We start from the raw sequence: 24,732 nt of genomic DNA on the forward strand, positions 1-24,732 counted from the left end.
AGTATTTTAGGAATGTTTACGTCAGATAGCAAAACAGCGGGTCATATGTCTATAAGACAGTCCATACAAACCGCACATGAGAGACTAGCTTAAATATCATCAAATAGTTCTATTCCTGTAATACGTAGGAACTGTTAACATTAAAGCGACATTTAAAACAAAACGACATATAAATTACACAATTGTTTGTCCCCAGTACATATGAAACAATATTAAGCTCAGTGATCAGAGTAACAGAGGCAGATGTTTCGTTTCCTATCTAAATAGAAGCCAAACAACTCACACGAACTGAAAATGCTCCCGTATATTGCAGTTGTCTTGTAACTTTGAACTGTTGCCACAAGCAACTTCATTGAAACTGTAGTGATCAACATCGTGAACAATATTCACCACATATTAATTCCAAAGGTCGTTATTAAGAATACAAATATACGTAATGATCTGGAATAAAAATACGAAATTATTTTGACAGCTTTCATTGTATCACCAACTCCTTTAAGCTTTATATGCGAAATTTTGAAAGCTCATTAGATATACAATTAATAAATTACCTGATATGATGAAAATGCAAAATTACTGGTATGAAATAAAAATTACAGGCATGAAAAAATAATTCCAGTATGAAATAAAAATACATCTGTGGTCCTATTTAGTCATTCTAGCCTGAGTAAACCCAGCACTACATTTAATTAATTGCGCGGACGATATGCAAGTAGGAAATATGCATATTACGGACTCTTGTGTTGAGTATATGTGTGTCATAGTCATTGTGAACACAAGTTGTCATAGAGTTATCCTATTACAAAGTGGAATGATCAGTCGACGAATTACACTTGTGTGATGTCCAGTTTGATAATGAAATTTTATTGAAGAAAGTAGTCAGGAAGTGTTTGACTCTCATGCATATGATTCGGTAAAACTGAACTTGTTTGTTGTTGTTTAGGTATTACAAAATATGTGAACGGTAAAGCTCAATTTTCCGGGCAAAACCAATATAGTTCAGTTTCAAGATGCTTTGCCTTACGGTTATCAAAGTTTCCCAGTCCTCGGTCTAGCAGCTTTCGTTGCTGGTTGTAAGAATAGTGAACATTGGTGTTTTGTCTCCTTTTTTCTGTTCTTGTTTATTTCCAACTCGGTTGGGGTTATGCTGTTCCTTTGCAATCTTCTGTAAATTTCAACGTGAGGGAGTTTGTATTTGCACTCAAAATGAAAAGTCTCCGTTGGAAGGGCAGAGAAGAGCGCCAGCTTGCGACTTCGATGATGTCTTTGTTTTCCAGGATGAATACATCATTCATATAATAACTTACTTTACTGGGCGTGTTGTCATGGTGAAACATAAATAATCAAACCGACATCCCATAGGTATGAATAATTAATGATTAATTAGATACGTGACAGTGTGAAATGTACCAACCGCTCTTCATAAAATTAATATCGAAGTATCCCATGGACACAAGGCTTTCTCTACCCGGCTATGTAGATATGTTTTTCAATCGGGTTGGAATTCTGGTGTGGTGATCAACAAGTGTTTTTTGTGAATATTTCATCGCTGGACACTTTGTGGTGTACAGATCAAGAGATATTCCTGTCAAAATCATCAGGATGGGAAGTACTTGTACAGTAGCAGCAAAGGGTTCTAGCGTCGCCCCGGCAGTAGACAAAAACAGCGAGGAAAAACTACACACTGTAACTGATGAGCCATATCTGTCGCTACCCTCTCCCTCCTCAAATGAGAGTAAAACGTCGATTGACGACCACAATTTTAATTTGATCGACCAAATGGTACTAGATGTAAGTATGCAATGGATTGCGTTATCATATGTACCTGAGCTTTAGCGACCGTGTCCCTCTAATAGAATCCACAGTTATACCCAGAATCGGTGAGAATTATTAAATTTGTTTATGACCGATGGAACATTCATAAATTTATGTGTTCATGGAAAGTCATCGATAAGTTCGATGATTAAACAGTAATACGAACGTGTTTGTGTCACATTTCTTGACAAACAATGGCCTAATTCGTTCTAATTCGCCCTGTACATCATACATACCTGGAACCATTGCCTCATAATGCGGTATAGTATACTGAATGCTTTATCCATAAATGATACAAGTTGACACTTTTTTCGTAAGTGATTTTCACAGTTTGAAATTCACGTAATCATTTTGATGCAGTGTATGATGGACACATTCATGCCTGCTGCTCCAGTTATTGTTGATCAAACTGGGCAACACTATGATATAATATTCTTCGAGCGCCTGTGTTCGACTCTCTGATATTTTCAATGTAGCACGTACCTACTAGCCACAACGTATAGGAGTATTACCGGTCAAACGCAGCACATGATAAGGCTGCGTTCACAAATAACGATTGGGGGGGGGGGGGCTGGAGGAATCGCGATTGAAATCTTTTTTTTTTCAGATCCCCCCACCCTCAATGCCCTAAAAATTTTCAAATGCCCCTCTCTATATGATCAAAATTTTTCAAGTCCCCCCTAACTATCACAAGCACGCATATTTGTAAAGGATGTGCGCACAGACAAAATAAACACGTATTGCTCCATTCCGCTCGCAGATGTTCAACATTACCTGTTATTAGTACTTTGTAAAGTCATATTTCAAAGTTGATTCATTTTTAAATGCATCAGTGAACTTTTTGAAATTACAGTATCAGTCTATAAGCCAACTTGAGTTAATCCAAATCTGGCCAGATCAATTGCTCCTACCGAAGAGCACACAAAATGACGATCATGAGAGAGTATGCAAATTGTTAATTCTGGCTAATTGCCATATTGTAAAACGTATATGAATTAGATGCTACTCAAAATTGAAAATATTGGAAGGTTAAAATATTCCATCAAATAAATGTTTTAATCTCTGAAATTTTGGGTGTAATAATGGCAAATTTGTTTAAAAAATAAATAATTCCATTTGGTCACATATTTTTTCATTTAGTCTTTACTGTTCAAAGTTTTACTTTTGTATTATTTTATGACGTGAATATGAAACTTTAGAAAATTGAACATGGTGACCCCATCTTTTTTCTTTAATATTATCCTCATATGCCAGAAAGTCTCCTGGTCTTCCATGTGTTGTTCTCTGGCCTAATCTAGTGTACAAGTATGTTTCACTGTCATGAGCGTCATTTGACACAAACTCTTCTTCAACTACCATGTACATCAGAGTCAGAGCTATCTCTATCACTGCTCAGGTATGCAGTGACAGTAACACTGCAGTAGCAGGGCAGTATCTGATAGTGACACTACCCGTAGGCAGTAGCTGTATTAACTTTGACAATTTTGACAATATTTTTGTTCAGTTTATACAGCTGCGTTCTTGTTCTACTCCCTACAGCATGTTGAACTGTCCAGTATTCAGCTTGCTATCACAGCCTGTGTATGTGTATCATGCATTTGTATCGCTGACAACTGACTGCCACTGATTAAATTATCACCTTTTACATATTTATATATACAGGCTTTGTCGACAAACTAATGTTGTGTGTTTGATTATGCTGTAGAGAGACAGCAAGAAACTGCAGTTGATATCACATATTAATTGCAAAAATCATCAACAGTTGCAGCTTCTGCCCTGTTACTAAGCGCGTTTGGTTTTTTATGACAAATCACACGTTTAGATTTTTTCGAGATAAAAGTCATGAAATGTGACAAAATGCTTCTAGATTTTGTTAAATGATTACTAATATTATAACAATTAGATGACACGAAAATGGTATTCATTTTCATTGAATTACCTACAAAAACTTGGAATTGGAAAATGTAAAACATAAAAGGGAACCAAAAAATTTTCAAGTTCCCCCCCCCCTTTACAGGCAGAGCAAAATTTTCAAACCCCCCTCTACTACCCCAAAAATTTTCGAATCCCCCATGAATTCCTCCAGCCCCCCTAACCATTTTTTGTGAACGCAGCCTAAATGTGGTTTTAACAAGCACAAATACACGCATATGCTCTCCCGAAAGTTTGCCTGCCTAAGGCATATGTACACACATCTATGGGGCGCATAGACGCAGAGCGGAATAGACCACAGGGGACTGTGCTGCAGTTCAAGTTCTCTGCGATTTCGATTGCTGCGCAAGTTTTATATCCGCACAATACGGTTAGGCATTTATGGAATACACATTTTAAAATTTACTTGTTTACAAATTGCCAATTCAACCATTGAGGTTTCGAAATAAGGCTAGTTACACAGCCATCACTCTTATACGTACATTTTCTTTTAAGTCGAAAATCGACAAGTTCACCTGCTACACGGATCTAGTTACCTACTTCGTGGAAAAGGGAAGAACAGATGTTGAACGTTTGAGGGCATTCTTCGTCTGGATTTCTACAAATATTGCCCAGGAAGTTGATTTCTACGAGACATTCCGTATGCAGGAATGGATGTACTATCAGCTGCAAGATAACGACGACGACGACGACATTTCCCTCAATGAAAAGGATAAAAGTGACGTCATAGATTTCTTACATAATCACCGTCGTCCGAAGGAACCTACACGATTCTTGGACGACGATGGACCAAAACGATTCAAACCACCCGGTCCCGATGACATCGACGTTGCAGAAGTTTACAATTCTGGCATGGCGTACAGTTCTGGCTACGCTGCTCTGTTCAAGGCAATGTGCAGGTGAGTTTCCTCTCTACAAATTCAACTCTGTTCAAGGCAATGTGCAGGTGAGTTTCCTCTCTACAAATTCAGCTCTGTCCAAGGCAATGTGCAGGTGAGTTTCTTCTCTACAAATTCAGCTCTGTCCAAGGCAATGTGCAGGTGAGTTTCCTCTCTACAAATTCAGCTCTGTCCAAGGCAATGTGCAGGTGAGTTTCCTCTCTACAAATTCAGCTCTGTTCAAGGCAATGTGCAGGTGAGTTTCCTCTCTACAAATTCAGCTCTGTTCAAGGCAATGTGCAGGTGAGTTTCCTCTCTACAAATTCAGCAGTTTTTGATTCCCTTCATGCAATCTCAAATTGTGCATAGTTTTATATTCTTCTTTTAACTTAACAAATATCGTTTCATAACTTATTTGACTAGACAACTATCGACATGTTGAACTCGGCATGAGGCTGCCGTTCAGGTGATTGCAAGTATTTGTTGCAAATCCTATTTTTAATCTAAAAATAAACCATTCTATTAAAGGTTTTACAAAAAAAAAGAGAAAAAAAAACGGGAAAAGTTAAGGGACAATTACCGTAAAGTTTGATGATATTTTAATTTATTTTAACTCCAGAAAACAATTATATTTCTTATTCTTCTCCTCTAGAATGCTGAAATACAAATTATCAGCTTGGCACGCACAACGCTTGGTGTACAGAATGCGATGTTTTTTCTCGTTGTGCAATGCTTTTTCTCGTTGAAAAAATTGCCTAGCATAATTCTGTTTTTAGCGATAACATGGTACATCACACACATACAGACACCAATTTTAGAAAGAAAAATGATACTTATTTTATTAACGAAACAAGAACAGCGGAAAAGATTCCGAAATTTCAGCCATCGGATCTTTTTAGCGTTCGACAATTGTCTTCATATTATAATTGCAAAGTAGTCCCCACCTACTAGTTTCTCCATCTCCCCGCTGCCAACACCATCAAATGTTTTCCTTCGTATCAGGGGAGTTCCCCACTGCCAACACCCCGCCACTTGCTGTTATCCTGTCCTGGCTAAATCCCACCTGGTTTAGCCTTTTCCCTCTGCATGCTTTATATCGCCGCTTTTTGCCCTCTCCTTCTGCATAATAATTCCCAAACTGCTTTCGTGATCATGTACTAAAAAATTATATACTTGCATTGTACATTTTATATACTTACATTGTACATTTTATGAGTATTAAACAACCCTTGCGAGAACATAGCGAAAACGCTATAAGAACTATAATTCTTTGCGTACTGTTCTGTACCAACAGTTTTGGTGGCATCGATTGTATTATAATAAGTGGATACATCATGGACGCCGACTTTCGTCCGGGCATGACAATTCCTAAGGAATGGCTGGGCGACCATTATTGGAATGCAGTTAATGTAGACGATCAGTGGTTGTTTGTTGATTGCTTCAAAGGTGCCGGCTATGTCAATTCCCGAGGTGGGTAAATAATTGTGATCAAATAACGATTACTTGAAATCAAAGGATTTCATCAAATACAGAGACATTTTCAAAATGCCCGACACACAATTTTCCAATGGCTTGTTGTTTTTACTCTTATTATAAGTCCACAAATGTAATGCGCAACGTGAGAAAATTTTGGAGAAATATGAGATAAATTGATTTTCTCGATGATTTTCACCGAAATGTTGATCCACTATACATTGTTATCTATGAGGAAACTATGAATAATTTGTTTTGAATAGGTTATGGGGCAGGGTTGTTCCAGACAGAATATAGTGTCGTTTGCATCATATAGCCATCCTGATCATTAACAGTTTACTATTATATGTAACTTAACCATACATGGGACGATTTACCTCATTCTACTCTGCTTTTACACAGGGGACTTTGAAGCTTGTTTTGAAGATCATTATTTCTTGGTCGATCCCAAGGTCTTTATCAAGGACCACTTTCCATCCTGCCAAAGCTGGCAACTTCTACCAACTCCCATTACAAAAGAAGAGTTTGAGCGGCAACCAGTGATTGTTCCTGACATGTACAAGTACCAACTGTCAATAGCTGAACCCAAAGAGGGCATTGTTGTGACATCGAACGACACAGGCATTGCTGAAGTTGTTTTGTCATTACCAGATTATGTACCAAGTGATATTCTTGAGAGTGTTTTAGTGAAGAAGGACGATCCGGCAGTCACCGCTGTTAAAGCCTATTGGGCCAAAGTAGCAAAAGAACTGGAAGAATTGGAAAATGAAAAGGATAGTGTAAAACCACCGCCATGGCTTTTTAAAGACGAGGCCGAAGAATACAAACGTAGGGGCAGTTTTCGTCCAAGTAGTAAAAGAGGAACAGATATTTCTGAGCAGGAGGTCAAAGGTGAGCTGTTAGCATTATTGGAAGAAACTGAGGACGGTGATGAAAGAAACATAGACCAACAGTCAACCACCTCGTCAAACCAGACTACCAGGTCATGGACATCCAGAACAACTAAGCCTCTATCGAAAGCTGGAACAGGATCCCAGTTAATAAACGTGCCAAATTCGAAATCAGATGGCCAAGTTAGCGCAGTTCCATCAAAGGAGGTACACCTACCACAGGGCAGCCTGCAAGATAGCGAACCCGGGACGGTAGAAGAAACATCTGACATGCAAATTAATCGCGACTTCGAATTCTCCTGGAAATTGCACAGAGTCGACTGGATCGACCAAAACAAAGTGGTAGAAAACCACGTGATGGTACAGAGAAATGAAGGTCAAGTCACATTCTACATTGTACCACCAAAACCAGGAGCTTACTACTTCACACTGTTCACTAGAATTCAGCTATCCCAAGATGAAAAGAAAGCTTTAACATTCGAACAGGGTGCGGCGGGTAACTCTGAAGAAGGTGAGGAAGATGATGATGAGGACAGTGACGATGATGTACAACCACTGGAGGGGACTCACACGGTCCCGGACGACGTCAATGTTGAAGAAACGGAAAGTGTCGATGATGAAAGCTCAACAGAGTCGGACAGTGAGTCGGACAGTGAGACGGACGAGGAGGAAGAAGAGGAAGGTCCTAAACTCATCAAAGTAAACCCGACAAAACTGATGTTGAAAATGAGGGATAAGGAATTGAAACCTAAGATAGAACGGGAGCCGGAGAATGATGACGATAAAAAGAATGACCAGACAGCCGAACAACTTGAGAGGTCAGATGGCATTAAAAAGGGAAATAGAGCTACACAAGAGAGCGGAGAGAATGGTCCAGAAATGCCACATCAAGCGAACACGAAGGATGAACTGGACGAGAGCGGCAGTACAGAACACACAGATCATGAAAACAAAAAGGTCGAAGAGGATGCTGCTTATTTCTACGACTTAGAGATGGCAAAGATCAATGATCTACCGTCTTTGAAACCAATGGATCAAATAGTAGACCATCGTAAGGACACCAAGACACAATTGGGAAAGAAAAAGGAAGAGACGGAAGTCCAAAAGAATTTGAAAGATCGAAAGGAGAAGAGAGAACGTTTCACGGAAATTGCGTCCTTCTATATCTTTAATGAAACCTGTGCAGAAAGCTATCTACCTCTACCAATATGCAGTGCAGATCTTTGGGGTCCTGGCCAACGACTGAAAGAATATGGTCTGGTAGCATTATCACATCCATACGCTGTGATTCACCCTCTGAGAGGCGAAGTGGAGATCACTTTCAACATTGATCAGAGCATACAATATGCAAAGTATATGGAATTCTCCTACAAGCTTCGATATTTGCATGGCGGTGATGAGAATATCTCAAGTCTACAGAAGTATGTCCTACAGGAAGCTGTGAGAGCCATTCTCAGGTTCAAGATTCGATTTCCCAAGGCCGGTCCGTATAGTCTTACCATCTTCGCCATTGAAAACAGACCAAAATTGAACGAGAGTGAGGAAAGCCGACCGACTACTCAGGACGGGACGAGAATTGCCAGTGCATCGGCTTCAACCAGCGCAAAGTCTGACACGAGTGACACAAGTGGGAGGAAGAAAGAGGTGGTTACACCGTCAGGTGTGGTCATTAATTCAGCACCAACCAAGGCTAAAACAAAAACCAGGCTGTGCAAGTATCTGATTCTTTGCAGCGAGTCATACACACAGTGTACTCCTTTCGAAAATGCAGGGCCGAAGAAGGACAAGGGGACAAAGAAGAAGAAAAAGAAGAAGAAGAAAAAGAAGAAAAAGAAGCAAGCCAAAAAGGAGGAAGCAAAGGAAGGAGCTAAAAAGAAGAAGAGCGTAAAAACAAAGAAAGGTAATAAAAAGAAATGAAACAGGAAAACCACCCAAGACATATAGAAATGCTGACTCGTATTTGTAGAAGTAGTTCATGACTATGGAAATTGCGTCAACGACACTGCCACTCCGATATAGTTTACAACACAAGCTGAAAATGTGTGACAATAGTTAGAATTCTGAAATCCAAAATTTTCTGATTCTGTACCAGTCTGAGATACATGATTGCAGATTTTATCATAATTTGCACATATCTAAACTATGTAATCATTTTAAAGAAACCATCTGATACATAGTTATGAATAATGAGGTTTTGGGACCAAAATTAGCAGAAATATTCTCAAAAAATAAAAACTTCTAGATTTCATCACAATTTCAGTGAAGAGATCTGAACTTGACTATCCTAAGAGGCTATGTCAAATCCCAAAGCTTTAAGACAAGTAGTTTGAAGAATATGACTTTCTGACTGAAAGATCACAATAGTCTAAAATATTTACATGGTAGATTTCATCACAATTTGCTCATGTTTGTTTCTTTTTTATCAAAAATCACTAAATTAGCCTTTTAAAATACTACATTGTAGATTTCACCATCATTTGCTCACATTTCAACTAGGTTATCACTAGGAACCAGTACTGTTTGACCAAAAATCACAAAAATAGCCTTAAAATACTACACGGTAGATTGCACCACAATTTTCTCACATCTCAGCTAAATCCGTAGGAACCAATATACTAAATTAAAAACTATCGGATAGGTAGTTTTGAAAAACATTACTTGATCAAAAATCACAAAAAAATCCTTAAAATGGTATACACTGTAGATTTCATAACAATTTCACAAAATTGACAACAGGTCATATCAAGTAACATGTGTACCACATTTCAAGTTTTGGAGTGAACCAGTTTTGATTAGTTTTTGACCAAAGTGGCAAAAATATTATTTACTATAGGAAATGATACATATCCCTATAAAATTACTTAATTTGTATAGAGCTTGAATGTGCACAAAATATTAACTTAGTCTGGCCAGCGGATCCAGAATTTCAGCATTTGGACCGATTTTGGTGTTTGTTTATCTCATTTGCATGTATTCGAACAAATTATCATTTGAACAAATTGACATCACCCCTTCGTGCACTTCGACACGAAATACTGAGATGGTTCGTTGCTGTGGTTTTCAAGTTTTTGATATGGACTGACATACCGGTACATAGAGACAGACATACAGACAAAAGACATTCTTTTTAGCCTATTGCCATATAATGTGCAATGGCCTTAACTTTGATTTTTAAACTTGACACTGCTGCTACAAGAATCCACAGCTCAAAGTTCACAAGGGTCGAGTAATGAGTCATTCCTGAGATTATTCACGTAAATCTGTCTGAAGGAATGGACAAAAAAGTTCGTCCTTATCGATATAAATTTAGCAAATATTCAAACGCTGTAAGTGGCATAGATCAGTGCTCTGTTACAGTTTTGGCTACTGCTTGCTATGCATCGGGATAAATTACAATTTGAAAATATAATAATTTTAGTTTTCATGTGATTGAAATCATCGGTTCCATGTGTATTCTGAAAAACGTTTGTTAACGAACAGTTTACAGTGTTTCTGTTACATCATGCAACCATTGTATTATGGTATGCACAGTTCTCCATGCGAATTGTTGCATCAAAGGCTAAAATTCTATCAATGTTAAAGTACATAGAATGTATACTCTTGGATATAGTTTGAATATCTTGTTGAAGCAGACAAAATTACTTCACAAATATTTTGATGTACGGCTAGTTTTCAATCGGGTTCGAACTCACAACATACGGCAGCCAGTCGTCTAGCGGAGAGGCCACAGACGGAGCCGCTCGGCCTAATCCCCACACTAGTAGTTCTAGGAAACAGGTAATGTTTCTTTCAGTTAATATTACGGAAAACTTTAATTTTAAGAATTGAGACTAGGATTGTCGACAAAGTTCTTCTTTGATTTCCGTCTTGTGTGTTTTCTTCTCTTCCCAGGTTTATTGTCAGAATATTTAAGTTATGTATGTCAGTAGTTTAAAGCTTTAACACTAGTCAATAGACGATGTTCCGCTGATTGCGAGATCTCGCAAGACTTTCATACATGCCCGTAGACACAGATTTCCAGCTTAGTAATACAAGTCAAATTTTGTATGGAACTAGAAAAAGTGCAGAAATGAGCAAAGATTCCAACTTCATATATTTCATGCAGTGTTTAGGGAGCGTTCAGTTTTTACGGCGGGGGGGGGGGGGCGGCAAAATCTTGTCGCCGGTGTTCAAAAAAATATAGACCCCCCCTGCATTTTTCGTGAAAAAAAGATGACCCCCCCTTTGTCAGACGAAAAAAATTGATGAACCCCCCCCCCCCCCGCTTAAAAATAACCAAAACCCATATGTCAAATTTACCCGCATGGTTTGGATTTGAACTCTGGTACGCGGCGCACTTTATTCGTGTAGCAGAGATGCCAGTGCACAAACTTCTCAGCCACATCCATTGAAACGTCTGTTAATTAGTACGACTGTAAGGCAATTTTTAACTTCATTTCCATAGACAACTCATGTCCATGGACATTGTATAAAGTGAACTTTATTGGAGTGGTTCGCCAAAGGCAGCCCTCCGGTTAAGAGGGTCATGGGCCATTACGTAAAGTCAACTTTATTCTAGTGGGCCACCAAAGGTGGCCCGCCGGTAGAGAGGGTCGATCATGGCTATTGCATAAAGTAGACTTTACTGGACAGGGCCGCTGAAGGCGCACGGCCATTAAGATTGCTGTGGGGTATTACATAAAGTCAATTTATTGGAGTGGGCCGCCGCAGGCGGCCCGCCGGTAAAGAGGGTCGATCATGGCCATTGCATGAAGTAAACCTAATTGGAGTAGGCCGCCAAAGGCGTCTGCCCGTTAAGAGGGTCATGGGTAATACATAATGTATATTTATTGTAGTGGGCCGCCGAAGGCGGCCCGCCGGTAAAGAGGGTCGATCATGGCAATGGCATAAAGTGAACTTTATTGTTGGTATTATGTTTTTGAAAATGTGGTGACCCCCCCTTTCCTACCAGTGAAAAAGCGATGACCCCCCCCTTTGCGGATTCCAAAATTTTGATGACACCCCCCCTGGATTTTGCCGGGCCCCCCCGGCCGTAAAAACTGAACGGTACCTTAACGTAATTAGCGACTTGTCCTGTTTTACGCAGTTTGTCCGGTGTTGCGAGAACACGTCCACTGCGAACCACATATTCTCGCGATATCTCGGAATGTCTCGCGCGGTTCGGAACGTGGTCTATTAGGTAGACCTTTGACTATCGTCAATGGATACAAAACCAAAGCACGCAAGTGAGAGAGAGAGCTCCTATCAGGAACTGTCTGAATAGTAATGCTAGTTGTTAGCTTGGATAATCATTTGTACTTGTGTATTTCAAAAAACAGAGTTGGATATATGTGAAAATTAAATTTGTAGCATTCAAAGAATACTGCTTGGTGAAACTGACACAACATCAATGATGATGTACTTTCTCTGTTTGTTGAGTGGATAGCCTGTTTTGATTGCATCCAATTGTCGAGTAGGTAGCAAACACACACACAGGCAACAGTGCTTTAGGTCGAAATGTACTATCGCTTTTGTTACATCAGTTTGCAAGAATGTAGTGGGCAAATCATAGTACGTGTTTTATGCCTGTAATATTTCATGACTTACCATCCATGGACAGTAGTCAAGAATTCTGCACGTTTTACATTATTACATTTATTCACATGCACGGAATACATTTTTTTACATGTAATACATTTTCTCATTAAACGTCAGCAAGAAATACTTTATACTATCGGGACTTCGTCGGAAGCTCGAAGGCTGATCGGACAATCGATAGTTCGGGCAGGCCTTGCACGAAATACATTCTTTACATTTAATACCTTTTTTACATTTTTTTTACATTCATTACATGAAAGGTCAGCATGAAATACATTTTTTACAGTTTTTAATTAAATGTCCATGTTAAATACACTGAAGTATCGTGACTTCTTCGGTAGGGACTGTAACCTCCACAAATGTAATAATCTCCACAAATGTAATATCAACCACAATTGTAATAAAATGCACCCATAAATGTAATATCGCCCATAAATGTAACAAAAATCAACCATAAATGTAATAAAAACACCAACCACAAATGTAATAAATGGTAACCATAAATGTAATAAAAAAATCACCCATAAATGTAATACTTGTCAACCATAAATGTAATAAATCTATTTTGTCGTTGCAATTGAGGAATTAGCCCTTAAAATATTGATCTATGTAATATGGAAAGCAACTCCACACATTATTCATTTCTTAATTGTTTGCGTTTAGTGTGTTTTGAAAGTGTATTTTACGTTTCCCTGTTTTGTGTACTGAACTGACTGGCCATGGCTAGACACAGCTGTAATCTGAGTGTCAGTGCAGTCTCTACTCCAGAGTGGGGAAGACTGTATAACACTACGATCCTTTAACGCCGTTTTTTCGAAAATTGCCGTACTTTCTTAATCAATCTCCTCAAATTCGTCTTCAGTGGATAAATTGTGTGGAATAATCGATAGATTGTCTGTATTCCCATGTTGTCCCACTTGAAGTTTGTTCCTTCACTGGGGATGCCAGGATGTCTAATTTTGTTCTACTGTGTTCAACTTGAAGGTAGTGTTCGTATTGTTTTTTACTAGATTGAAATATATGTTCTCGTCAACATGTTTTGTGTCGTAAGTTTCTGTTATAAGGTTTTATATTTCTCTGCATATTTGTTCTAAGTCATCTGTCATAAACTTTGTGTGGTATCACTGGTTGACGAGTTATTTTGACGCTTCCTTATTATGTAATTATCAGTGTCTAGAACTGCTGGTCCACTTCCATTATCTAACGGTTTGATCAGTACCTCGCCCTTTTCTGATAGTGTTCTCAAAGTATTCTATTCTGTGTTTCGGAAAGGAAACCTAGTTTCAGGAAAGTATGCTTAGTTTCAGGAAAGTAACGTTACAATAGTCTTATTAAAGTTATTATTTACTCAGGGCATTGATAAACAAATGATCACATATGCATGTTCAAGTTTATTACATTTATGGTTGAGTTTTATTACATTTATGGTTAATTTGTTTATTACATTTGTGGTTGTGGGTTATTACATTAATGGTTGACAATTTTATTACATTTGTGATTGATTTTATTGTGGTCGATATTACATTTGTGGAGATTATTACATTTGTGGAGGTTACAGGGACGATTGGATGTCATCGGGAGTTTGGGCAGACCTTACATGAAATACATTCTTTACAATTAAAACGTTTTCTGCCCGGTGGTTCCTGAGTTGCATCATCTTCACCAAATTTCACTTTTTTGTACCTCATTTGCATATTTTTGACACAAACACCTTGATTTGAACAAATTCATATCTCCAACCTCGGATGCCCTTAAGTACCAAATATGAAGACAGTAAGTGTTGTACTTTTCATGTTTTTGATATAGATGGACTAACAGACATACATACACACAGACGGCCATTTTTCCACTTTATAAGAATAAATGCCATTTGCATATATACATATGCTAATACGGGAGCTACAAATGTACTATTACATGTAAAGAATGTATTTTGTGCAAGCTAATCTAGACCTAGCTGTGCGATCTTACAGTGGTTTGTGTTGACCCATGGGCATTAGGCGAACTAGACATATTAAAATCGAGGTGTAGCCAAACACTGTCAAGTGTAATATCAACTAGGCGGTAATATGAGTCGATCATAAAGGAATCAACTCTACAAAAGTTGAGACATTGTCTAGCAGGAGGTCAAATGTAGTTAAAACATCACCTGATCCACACACACCACATCTGCTATGCTAGGCTACATAGCGGCAATCCGTGTTGTAATCTGTTTTTACATAGTTCCATTGCAATAATGTTTGGTGTATTGAGAAAATAACTGCTTATTTATTAACGATATATGTGTGTATGTGTTTGTCAGCTCAAAAATTTGTAAATGCGAAAAAGCCTTATACAGCAAGTGATATACCTAGACAGTTAGCCAGCTGTGTGTGGATAGGCTATTGTCTGACCTTCTGACAATGTTTCAACTTTTGTAAGGTTGATTTCTTTGTAATTGACTGATCCCTTGATGATAGTTATGCACAGTGTTGACAACATTAGACTGTATGTCATTGGGTCAATGCAAACCACTGCATAATGTATTCATGCAGACCTTTAGTGTAATTAATGTAAAACAAGTCATTGACAATGACATAGTCCCCACTTGAAATAGGGGAGTATTAGTCTTGATGGGGCAGGTAAATGTGGTCTTTAAGAAGTATCACTGGAGTGTATATGTTAAGATCTATGGGCACATAGGTCTATGTTGTTTTTCCCAATTTGAAACACATGAGGCATGTCTAAGTTATGGTTCTAAATCGGGAAAATAGATCAGACCTCTAGCTGTATTGGCCAGCCAAGAAATACATATGTGGATAATAAATGATGTCCAAGATGTGACATCTTAAGGTCTAATATCCTATCAAAATTGGAGGGTATAGAACTTGTGGTTACTGAGTTATGCATATATATGTATAATCAAGGTAAAAAGTCATCGAGGTCACATGACATTTTGAAAAAAAAAATATATTGCTAATTAATCCCTATATGCCAAAAATCAGACATCTAGCTCGATTCGCTTGCCGAGAATTAGATATGTGCATAATCAATGAGGTAAAGTGTGTGTTGTCATAAGGTCGCCCATCCTACTAAATATAAAGGACATAGCACTTGTGGTTACTTATTTATTGACAAAAACGTATATTTTAGGTAAAAGGTCATAGAGGTCACATGACATTTGATCAAAAAATTTCTATTCTATAGTTATCCCTATATACGAAAAATCAGACATCCAGCTCTATTGACTTGCTATGAATTAGATATGTGCATAATTAATGAGGTACAGTATGTGGCATCATAAGGTCTTCCATCATACCAAATATGAAGGGTGTACCACTTGTGGTTAGTGACTTATGGACTAATATGTATATTTTAGGTCAAAGGTCATTGAGGTCATGTGACATCTTGTCAAAAAAATTATATTACTAAGTTATCCCTATATACCAAAAATCAGACCTCTAGCTCTATTGGCTTGCTCAAAATTAGATATCCATATAATTAATGAGGTACAATATGTAGCGTCATAAGGTGTCCCAGCATACCATACATGAAGGGTGTAGCACTTGTGGTTACTGAGTTATGGACAAATATGTATATTTGAGGTCAAAGGTCACATGACAATTTGTCAAAAAAAATTGTATTGCTAAGTTATCCCTATATACCAAAATCAGACCTCTAGCTCTATTGGCTTGCTCAAAATTAGATATGCACATAATTAATGAGGTAAAATATGTGGCGTCATAAGGTGTCCCATCATACCATTTATGAAGGTTGTAGCACTTGTGGTTACTGAGTTATGGACAAATATGTATATTTGAGGTGAAAGGTCACCGAGGTCATGTGACTTTTTGTCAAAAAATTGTATTGCCAAGTTATCCCTATATACCAAAATCAGACCTCTAGCTCGATTGGCTTGCTCAAAATTAGATATGCACATAATTAATGAGGTACAATATGTGGCGTCATAAGGTGTCCCATCATACCATTTATGAAGGGTGTAGCACTTGTGGTTACTGAGTTATGGACAAATATGTATATTTGAGGTCAAAGGTCACCAAGGTCACGTGACATTTTGTCAAAATATCTGAGATATCATCTTGAATGGAGGGACATGACCCAATCTATAAGCCCCCTGGACTTCATCCGTGGGCTAAAAACCGTATCACCGCATCCTTTTTGCTATATGAATACGATGAGAAACTAAATTTTTATTTCACTTGGCCTTATACATGGGATTCTATGCAGAGCTGCCTTTAACATGGAGTCTATGGACTCCCTTATACATGGAGTCTATGGACTGCCTTATACATGGGAGTCTATGGACTGCCTTATACATGGGAGTCTATGGACTGCCTTATGCATGGGAGTCTATGGACAGCCTTATACATGGGAGTCTATGGACAGCTGCCTTATACATGAGAATCTATGGAGGTGGAAACTACAAAGTCCTCTAATACGGCCAAATTTGATCGCATTGTGAAACAAATCGACGTGCATCTGTATGGGGTAGGGTACTATCCTTGTGCAAAGTTTGAAAGAAATTGACAAGGGCATGTCTGAGATATCTGTGTGAACGGACGAACTGACGGACGGACGGACGGACGGACATGACCCAATCTATAAGTCCCCCCGGACGACTAAAAATGTATTAAATGTGAACTTAGCCCATCTAGACCCGGCTCTCATTTATAATGTAATTCGTGCAGATCTTTCATGTAAACTTGAAAAATGTATTGAGTACAAAGGATGTAGTATCAAGGAATGTATTTTGTGCAAGACCATCTTGACCTACATTTAGCCCCAATCTTAAAATGTAATTCATGCAGATCTTTCATGTAATAAATGCAACAAATGTCCTGAATGTAATGACTGTATCTGTGCAAGCCCATCTAGATCTAGCCTTGATCTTTTTATGTAATTGGTGCAGACCTTTCATATAATAAATGTAGCAAATGTAAATAATGTATTATAGGTCAAAAATGTGTTTCGTACAGAGTGTAATTGAAAAAATGTTAATCTGGCAACTGTTGGCCAAAGCTCAAACTTTCACGCTTAAATTTTCCTTCAGTGATACAAATCTCTTTCTGTGTGTTTATCATTATGTTAATGGCTCTGAAACAGGTATGGGATACAGTTTATATTTCTTTTATTCTTGAAAACACACCAATATTTCTTTCATTCAGGTCTCCGAAAGGCAGGACATGGCTCAGAAGCAAACATGATAACTAAAATATGACATGATCGTTCAACAGAAGGGAGAGAGGGTTTATCCAGTTTGCGGATGTATGTATGGCATCCATAGAATGGGTCTGATGCTATAATGCACATAACACAACATCCCTTGTCAATATCCAGAATTTTAAAATGGTGGCTGTGCTAAAACTGGTGACTGCCTCTGAAGCAGTTCATATTGACAAAGAGATGCAACCAAAGTTTATTTAACAAGTCTTGCAGTGATCAGAAAGCGACAAAACTTGTGAACTATAAAACTTGCATGAAATGCTGAACTTACTTCACATTTGCTGGACATTCATCGCCAGTTTGTCACACAGCCACTGACAAGAAAACTCCCTCCCTTTAAAGACCACTGAAATTACAGGTTTGCAAGTTGCGTATGTGCAAGCTGATATGTACGTACCCTTTAATTTTCTGCCTTTAGACTTTGTTTGATGGAATCATAATTAAAATGCCACACATAGTAAATTCATTGTGGAAGTACAACAACTTTATTGTAAAAATGAATATTACCACTTAAAACATTCATGTGCACATATATAATTTTCATGAGTAATTACGGTAAAAACGTTAAATATCTTATCACATGATTACAAGTTTGACTACAGAGTGCAAAATATTTACAAGATTAAAGAATGAAAGACTTCAATTTTAGCTGTTGCTTTCTTTGGCTATTAAAATGTCTGGATCACCTGGCTACATTGTTAATAAATTATTCATAATTCTGAATAAAATATTTACATTGTTGATTGTTGTGCAACTCTTATCTACCTGCTAAGAATACCAACCTACTGAAAGAGTACATAATCGTGTTCTGTGTTATTTCTTGCATTACATAGTGCACACCTACATCTACATAGTCCTTAAAATTTCATTTTTTGCAAAAATGAACAAGTCAGTATCTAAAATATTACTACAAAGTAAAAATCTATGTAGAAGAAAAACACTCTATCATAGGTTTATTTTGTTCTAAAATGACTGACACTGCCATTGTAAGCTGTCATGGTTTTGTTCCGCAGACATCCATGCCACCTCAATGACACAAATCATGCCAGTGTTGATGTATACTAACTGATCTATGCTGATGGTGGGTAGCCATTATCAGTACAGGTCTTACAACAGAAGCCTGAGTAATACTGATTGGTACACAGGTTGGCTGCCAGAATGAGGTTACAGTTGGCTAGGTCATTGTCATCTTTGCAGTTTGGATCCACTGGCACTGGGGCTCCTGTGTGACAGAACAAAACGTAAACACTTCACTTATATGAAGAGGGGAGGAAACAGCTCATTAGATTTCCATTCAAAGCACCCATTTCTAATCCCTGATTGAAATGTAGAAGATATCTGAATTCAAAATGGACATTGTCCTTTTATAACATTTTCAACACTGTCTTTAAATGCCAAAAGTTTACATTTGACCTTGAAAACATCAGCTCAAACCCCTGAGAACCGAATATTTGGTGGTCTTCGGCAGATTTTTTAGCTGCTACACTTCAAGGATTTACTTGTGTATTGACTGACACTATTCACAAGGGTCCACTAGACCCTGCAGTAAAAAGACATCTGTCATCTTAACTTTGCAACCAATAAGCTATTGCTCCTTGTTTCAGCTCTGGCACTGCACCATGCAGTACCCGTCACCCGTGCTCAAACAAATTTATTCTTCCAAGCTCAGAGAACAGGTTGTAGGATGTCAGGATCAATGCTTTATCTTTGGAAATAACAAGTCATCGTTGATGACACAGTCCCCGCTTGTCCATTTTATAATCTTTGGTGTCTAGGTAGCTGTGGTCTAGGTAGCTGTGGAATGACATTGATGCAACGGGTGCATCAGGCCTGTGACTTGATAATAAAGTAATCTGAGGAACGTTCAATAAAATTGACCCATCTCTGCCGGTAATGACCATTGAAGGAACTTTTGATTACATCACACATAACGATGCCCTCACTGCCTCTAGTGTCATGATGGCACATACTATACACATGGTTTGGTGGAATTTTAGAAATGGTATGGGATCGGGTATGTTGTTGTAATCAGCCATTTCGGATCATATAATGAAACAAATTAATGTGCACAAGAATGCAGCCATATCATGTTTAAACAAAATCAGTCCATCGAAGGACAGTGACCTATGTTTATGTTTCAAAGACATAAAAAAAATCACACCAAAATTGAAATCAAATGGCTGTCTATTGGCCATATGGATCATAGCACAAAATTAGTAGACATGCATATGTATGCCATAGTACTTTATCTTTGTACCAAGTCTCAACAACATTGGATAAGGAATATTTGCATATGATTAAGCCTCAAAGACATGAAGAAATCCAAAAATGACCAGCTGGCAGCAATATTGGGGAAAAATGACAATGTGGCAACCATATTGGAACATGACATGAAGTACATTGACATGTACATGTATGCCTTAGTGCATGATCTTTGTGCCAAGTTTGGACAAAATCAGTGTAATGACCTTTGAATTAAGCTTCAAAGACATGCAAAATTCCAACAAAATGGCAGTTCTGCAGCCATATTGGCTCCTATCGCAAGGTTAATTGATACATGCATATGTATGCCATAGTACTTTGCCTTTGTGCCATGTTTGAACAAAATCGGTAAAAGGATATTTGAGTTATGGTTCAAAGACATGAAAAAATCGCAACAAAATGGCTGCCTCACGCCCATATTGGATCGTATCGCAATATAATGCAACATGCATATGTAGGCCATAGTGTTATGCCTTTGTGCCAAGTTTGAATGGATTTTCGAGCTAATGGTTCAAAGACACGAAAAATCGCAAACAAAATGGCCATCTCACGCCCATTTTGGATCATATTGCAATATAATTTTACATGCAAATGTAGGCCATAGTGTTATGCCTTTGTGCCAAGTTTGAACAGAATCGGTTCAAGGATGTCTGAGTTATGGTTCAAAGACATGAAAAATCGCAAACAAAATGGCCGCCTCACGCCCATATTGGATCGTATCGCAATATAATTCGACATGCATCTGTAGGTCATAGTGCTATGCCTTTGTGCCAAGTTTGAACAAAATTGGTTCAGCAGTGTCTGAGAAACGGCTCCGGACGGACGGACGGACGCACGTACGGACGCACGCACGCACGGACGGACGGGACCCAATCTATAAGTCCCCGCCGGACTTCGTCCGCGGAGACTAAAAATTCACTTGGATATCAAATAGCCAAGTTCTCTGAAGATGCCATTGCTTTTATTCAATTTTGTATGATCCATACATATGTGCAAGATCAAACTTCTCCCATTGGAATAACAATCACATTGAAGTATGAGACAAATATATCATGAGACTTTGGATGTATGGTTACATCTTCGTGATGTAGACTAAGGTTCCTTGGTCTTGCAAATAAAAATGTGGGGGCTGTGTAGAAATTTCTGGATAAAACGATTTGGAAAACAGCATAGTTTGAGATGGTTGAGATCATCAGGGAAAGAAACACAGTTAAACAGATTTCTCTATGTGACAAGCTGACACCAGATGCAACACATTACTGACTGTTTACTTCAGGTATTCTCTTTACTGCTATTACTGGTACTTGCTGTCTTGTTGCTGTCTTGATTGTGTTGAATATTGTGGAAAACTCACTAGTAAAGTAATGAGCTGGATATTAAAACAAACAACTGTGTTCATGGTCTACTCTGTCATACATGTTGCTGATTTGTTTCAAGACCTTATTATGATTTTTTGGGTTTCAACTTTCCTATGAATGGCATCGACCGCCGAGTGGAGTGTACTCTCCATCACTAACATCCTTCATGATTTAATGAACAACAAACAGGTGAAAAACAGAAAGGTCAATGAAAATGGGAAATTGTTGTAAGATGCATATTTTACCTGTAAGATAAGCATGAAACTAAAATGTCCAAACATTTCAAAAAGCAGTCTACTATGTGAGGCTGAAAGTATGGGTAGATTAATTATTCATGGTGCACATCCCACGCTTTTAGACATACAAAACTGATGTGAAATTGTCAATATTTTAGTTGCATGCTGGGAAAATCACAGAGTTGAACCATTCTTAAATGGATTCACCTTAAAAATATGCCCAAGAAAAGCTTTTCATAAGTGTAAGTCAGTTCATCCGTATGGTATGAACTATGACAAGTCAACATCGAAGTAGCTATTACAGTACATGTATATGTATACAAAGGTAATCCAAAGGTCTAGATACCAAAAGTAAAATATTGTATCCCTCAGATGCTCAAAAATTTCACAGTAAAAGCAGCGCATGCTCTGAGCAAATGGGTTGACCCATTAATTTAAACCTGTTCTCTTTGACAACAAAAAAATGTTACCAATTACATGTTATGGTATGGGGCTAGCAAAAAGACATTTCTAGAAATTTCTACATTTGACTCATCGATAAAGAAGGGACGCAGCAATGTTATTTTCTGATCAAATAAGAAATATTTCCACCTTAGTAACAAATATTTCAATGACCTTGAAAGTCTCACCAAGAGTTATAGTTGACATGCCTGGTGTACATATTTTATACACTGGATCACATTATACACAACAGCAAACTAAAGCTGCAGCAAATTACAGATGTATCTGACCAGCTTTGTAAGAGAATTTCACAATAAGCAGGAGCATTTGTATTGTCCTGGTGAATGTTCAAATATCTGTAGAAAGCTGGTACAGGCTGTAGGTAACCAGCAGACCATGTAAAAACTCATTAGGTCTTCTGTCACGCTTCATAAATTGCATTCAATTGCTTTTGTTACTACTGACATTGTTCCTCAGTTCACAGGTGGCTTAAAATATTTTTTAATTTGATAATGCACATTAACCTTTCAAGAAAGCACCCTGTCTCAAAATGTCTCAAAAAGTCTGAATGGTTCTGTGACGGAAGGTATCAAACCAAAGAAAAGCTTAAGTTTGGTACTTTGGAGTGAATTGTCTTTGCTATTAATAATGAACAAAGTAAGCACATACTGACAAAAATTTCTAATTACTTAATGTACTGGTAAAATGGTGACTGCTTTTGTTACCATGACAACCTCTGTTTTGTTGCTGTTTTGCAAATGTTTATGTTACTGCATACTGCTGTCAAGGTGTAATTTGCTAATGCTATTGTGTTTTTAATAAACAATATAATCTCAAATGAATGAAATGTTTTGAGAAAAAATTGTCAGAGATCCATTAATTATAATGAATTACTGCTAATATACGCTACAAATAACAAAACATATGATACTGACTATAATAACTCCTCTTGGGAACAAAATAAAATAACTAAATAAACTATAAGTGGTATATGAATAGCGCCATCTAGAGGTGAAAGGTCAGTTTGTGAGTGGAATGTATTTTGCAAGTACTAGTATCGATTTTCTTGAGAACTTTGAACGGTCATGATAACACACTCATTTGTTAAGTTATCTAAAGAGTAATAAAATCATAAAAGACGACAACAGATGAGAAGGAGATATCCATAAAAACTGGATTATTTTTATGAGCCTTTGGAGACTTACCACTGACAACCAGCTCACTCCTGGCACTGACACTGTTTCTACCATTGGCTGCTGTGCATGTGTAGAATCCTGAATCGGTCTTTCTAACATCTGTGAAAGAAATGATTGGACAAGCATTACTCTCAATTCAGTTTCATATTTATTAGACAGACAATAGTTTTTCAGCAGCTCTATGACAGCACGGCTTTCACTGTGTTAACAGCTCCCTGCATGTCAATCTGTTGAGTGCGTCTCACTGAGAGATCATTCTGCAGAATTCCTCTCAAAAAATTTGAAAAAGGACACAACCACTGTCAAGCAATCATAGCTGTGTACTGAGCAAGAAAAGTTAGGACAGCAGCAGACCTACCTTTGATCTGGAGGTCACCGCTATCCAGGAAAACAAATCTATCAAGTAAAGGAAGGGGTACATCATCGACCATCCAACGAATGGAAGGTTTGGGTGATCCTGTAGCTCTACAAGTCAGTGTTACTGAGTCACCTTCTGATGCTATGATGTCCATTGGTGGTGAAATTATCTCTGCATCAGCTGTAAGGTGATACAGAAAAAAAAATTCTTTTTGGATGATGTAACACAGAACACATATACTCAATTTCCATTATTCTTGGCATATTAGATGATTTACAGGGCTAGAAGAAAGGACAAATTCCAGTTGTAAAGTTTAAATTGCACTATGGGTAAATACAGATATCTTCATACACATGTGAAATTACTTGTGCTTATTTATAGTGATGTGAAGTGCTGATATTACCTACACGTGCGATTGTGCAATACCTTAGTCCAAGCTTAGTCAAAGCTTATATGAAGCTTGGCGGCGAAGCTCAGTACAATAGTGAGCGTGCAAACCTTAATTTAAGACTGGTTCGCCCAAGATTTGTTGAAGCTTATTCTTGCAAACCTTTGTTAAACCTTAGGCAACAAACCTATATAAAAGCTTAAACTTCCAAATCTTGTTCAAAGCTTGGGCAGTAAACTTTCGAACTTTACGGATAAGCTTCTTATCATCCTCGTTTCTACTGTAGCTTTTGGGTCACTTGACCCAGCATTCGACCTAAAGGGTTATCTTTTTGCTCAGTTTAGGGAACCCATTTTGCTGCCGAGTCTTGGCAAATTATTGGTTTGAAAGTTATGATCCACATTTAAGTAAAAATATAGATCAGTAAGCGGGCTTTTGATAAAATAAACACAAACTCATTGACAAAAATAAACACAAACTCATTGACGTATGTTTGCATTGAGACCGACATCGCGACAGGAACACCTCTTATCATCACGGTCCAGTACGCCCAGTGCTTTCAATTTCATGTCATCTGCACAGCTGAAGAAGAGTGCGGCTTGATCAACTGCATCATGACGTTTATGAATTAACCGCTGTATGACAATTTTTTTGTTGACAAGGTTTAATACTGATGTGATGAATTATATCGAGTATAGCCAAAAA

General features: G+C 37.9%; 2 protein-coding genes across 4 annotated transcripts in view; one reads left to right on the plus strand and one right to left on the minus strand.

Annotated features, from left to right (window-relative positions):
* The first annotated feature begins 1,418 nt into the window (after window positions 1-1,418).
* LOC139150387 (uncharacterized) lies at window positions 1,419-9,045 on the plus strand. 2 transcript variants are annotated; one of them, XM_070722726.1, is made up of 4 exons: window positions 1,419-1,791; window positions 4,243-4,646; window positions 5,920-6,095; window positions 6,501-9,045. In XM_070722726.1, the coding sequence occupies exons 1-4, from the start codon at window positions 1,603-1,605 to the stop codon at window positions 8,903-8,905; spliced, it is 3,174 nt and encodes a 1,057-aa protein (XP_070578827.1). In that variant the 5' UTR covers window positions 1,419-1,602; the 3' UTR covers window positions 8,906-9,045. The 2 variants fall into 2 exon arrangements, with proteins under 2 accessions (XP_070578827.1, XP_070578828.1); XM_070722727.1 differs by lacking the exons at window positions 1,419-1,791; window positions 4,243-4,646 and adding an exon at window positions 4,912-4,928.
* A 9,205-nt stretch (window positions 9,046-18,250) lies between these two features.
* The window catches only part of LOC139150385 (papilin-like), a 70,302-nt gene continuing 63,820 nt past the window's right edge, over window positions 18,251-24,732 (minus strand). For both annotated transcript variants that reach the window (XM_070722725.1, XM_070722724.1), the window contains 3 exons: window positions 23,640-23,819; window positions 23,291-23,380; window positions 18,251-19,010 (listed from right to left, as the gene is read on the minus strand). In XM_070722725.1, the coding sequence (XP_070578826.1) occupies window positions 18,859-19,010; window positions 23,291-23,380; window positions 23,640-23,819 (422 nt within the window). In that variant the 3' untranslated portion in view covers window positions 18,251-18,858. The remainder of the gene's footprint in view (window positions 19,011-23,290; window positions 23,381-23,639; window positions 23,820-24,732) is intronic.

This window comes from Ptychodera flava, chromosome 14 (assembly GCF_041260155.1).
Source record: "Ptychodera flava strain L36383 chromosome 14, AS_Pfla_20210202, whole genome shotgun sequence".
Taxonomy (NCBI): domain Eukaryota; kingdom Metazoa; phylum Hemichordata; class Enteropneusta; family Ptychoderidae; genus Ptychodera; species Ptychodera flava.

Coding starts and splice junctions, on each gene's coding strand:
- LOC139150387 (XM_070722726.1), top strand. CDS start 1,603: ATGGGAAGTACTTGTACAGTAGCAGCAAAGGGTTCTAGCGTCGCCCCG. Junction 1,792..4,242: donor TCGACCAAATGGTACTAGAT/GTAAGTATGCAA, acceptor TTTTCTTTTAAG/TCGAAAATCGACAAGTTCAC. Junction 6,096..6,500: donor CGGCTATGTCAATTCCCGAG/GTGGGTAAATAA, acceptor GCTTTTACACAG/GGGACTTTGAAGCTTGTTTT.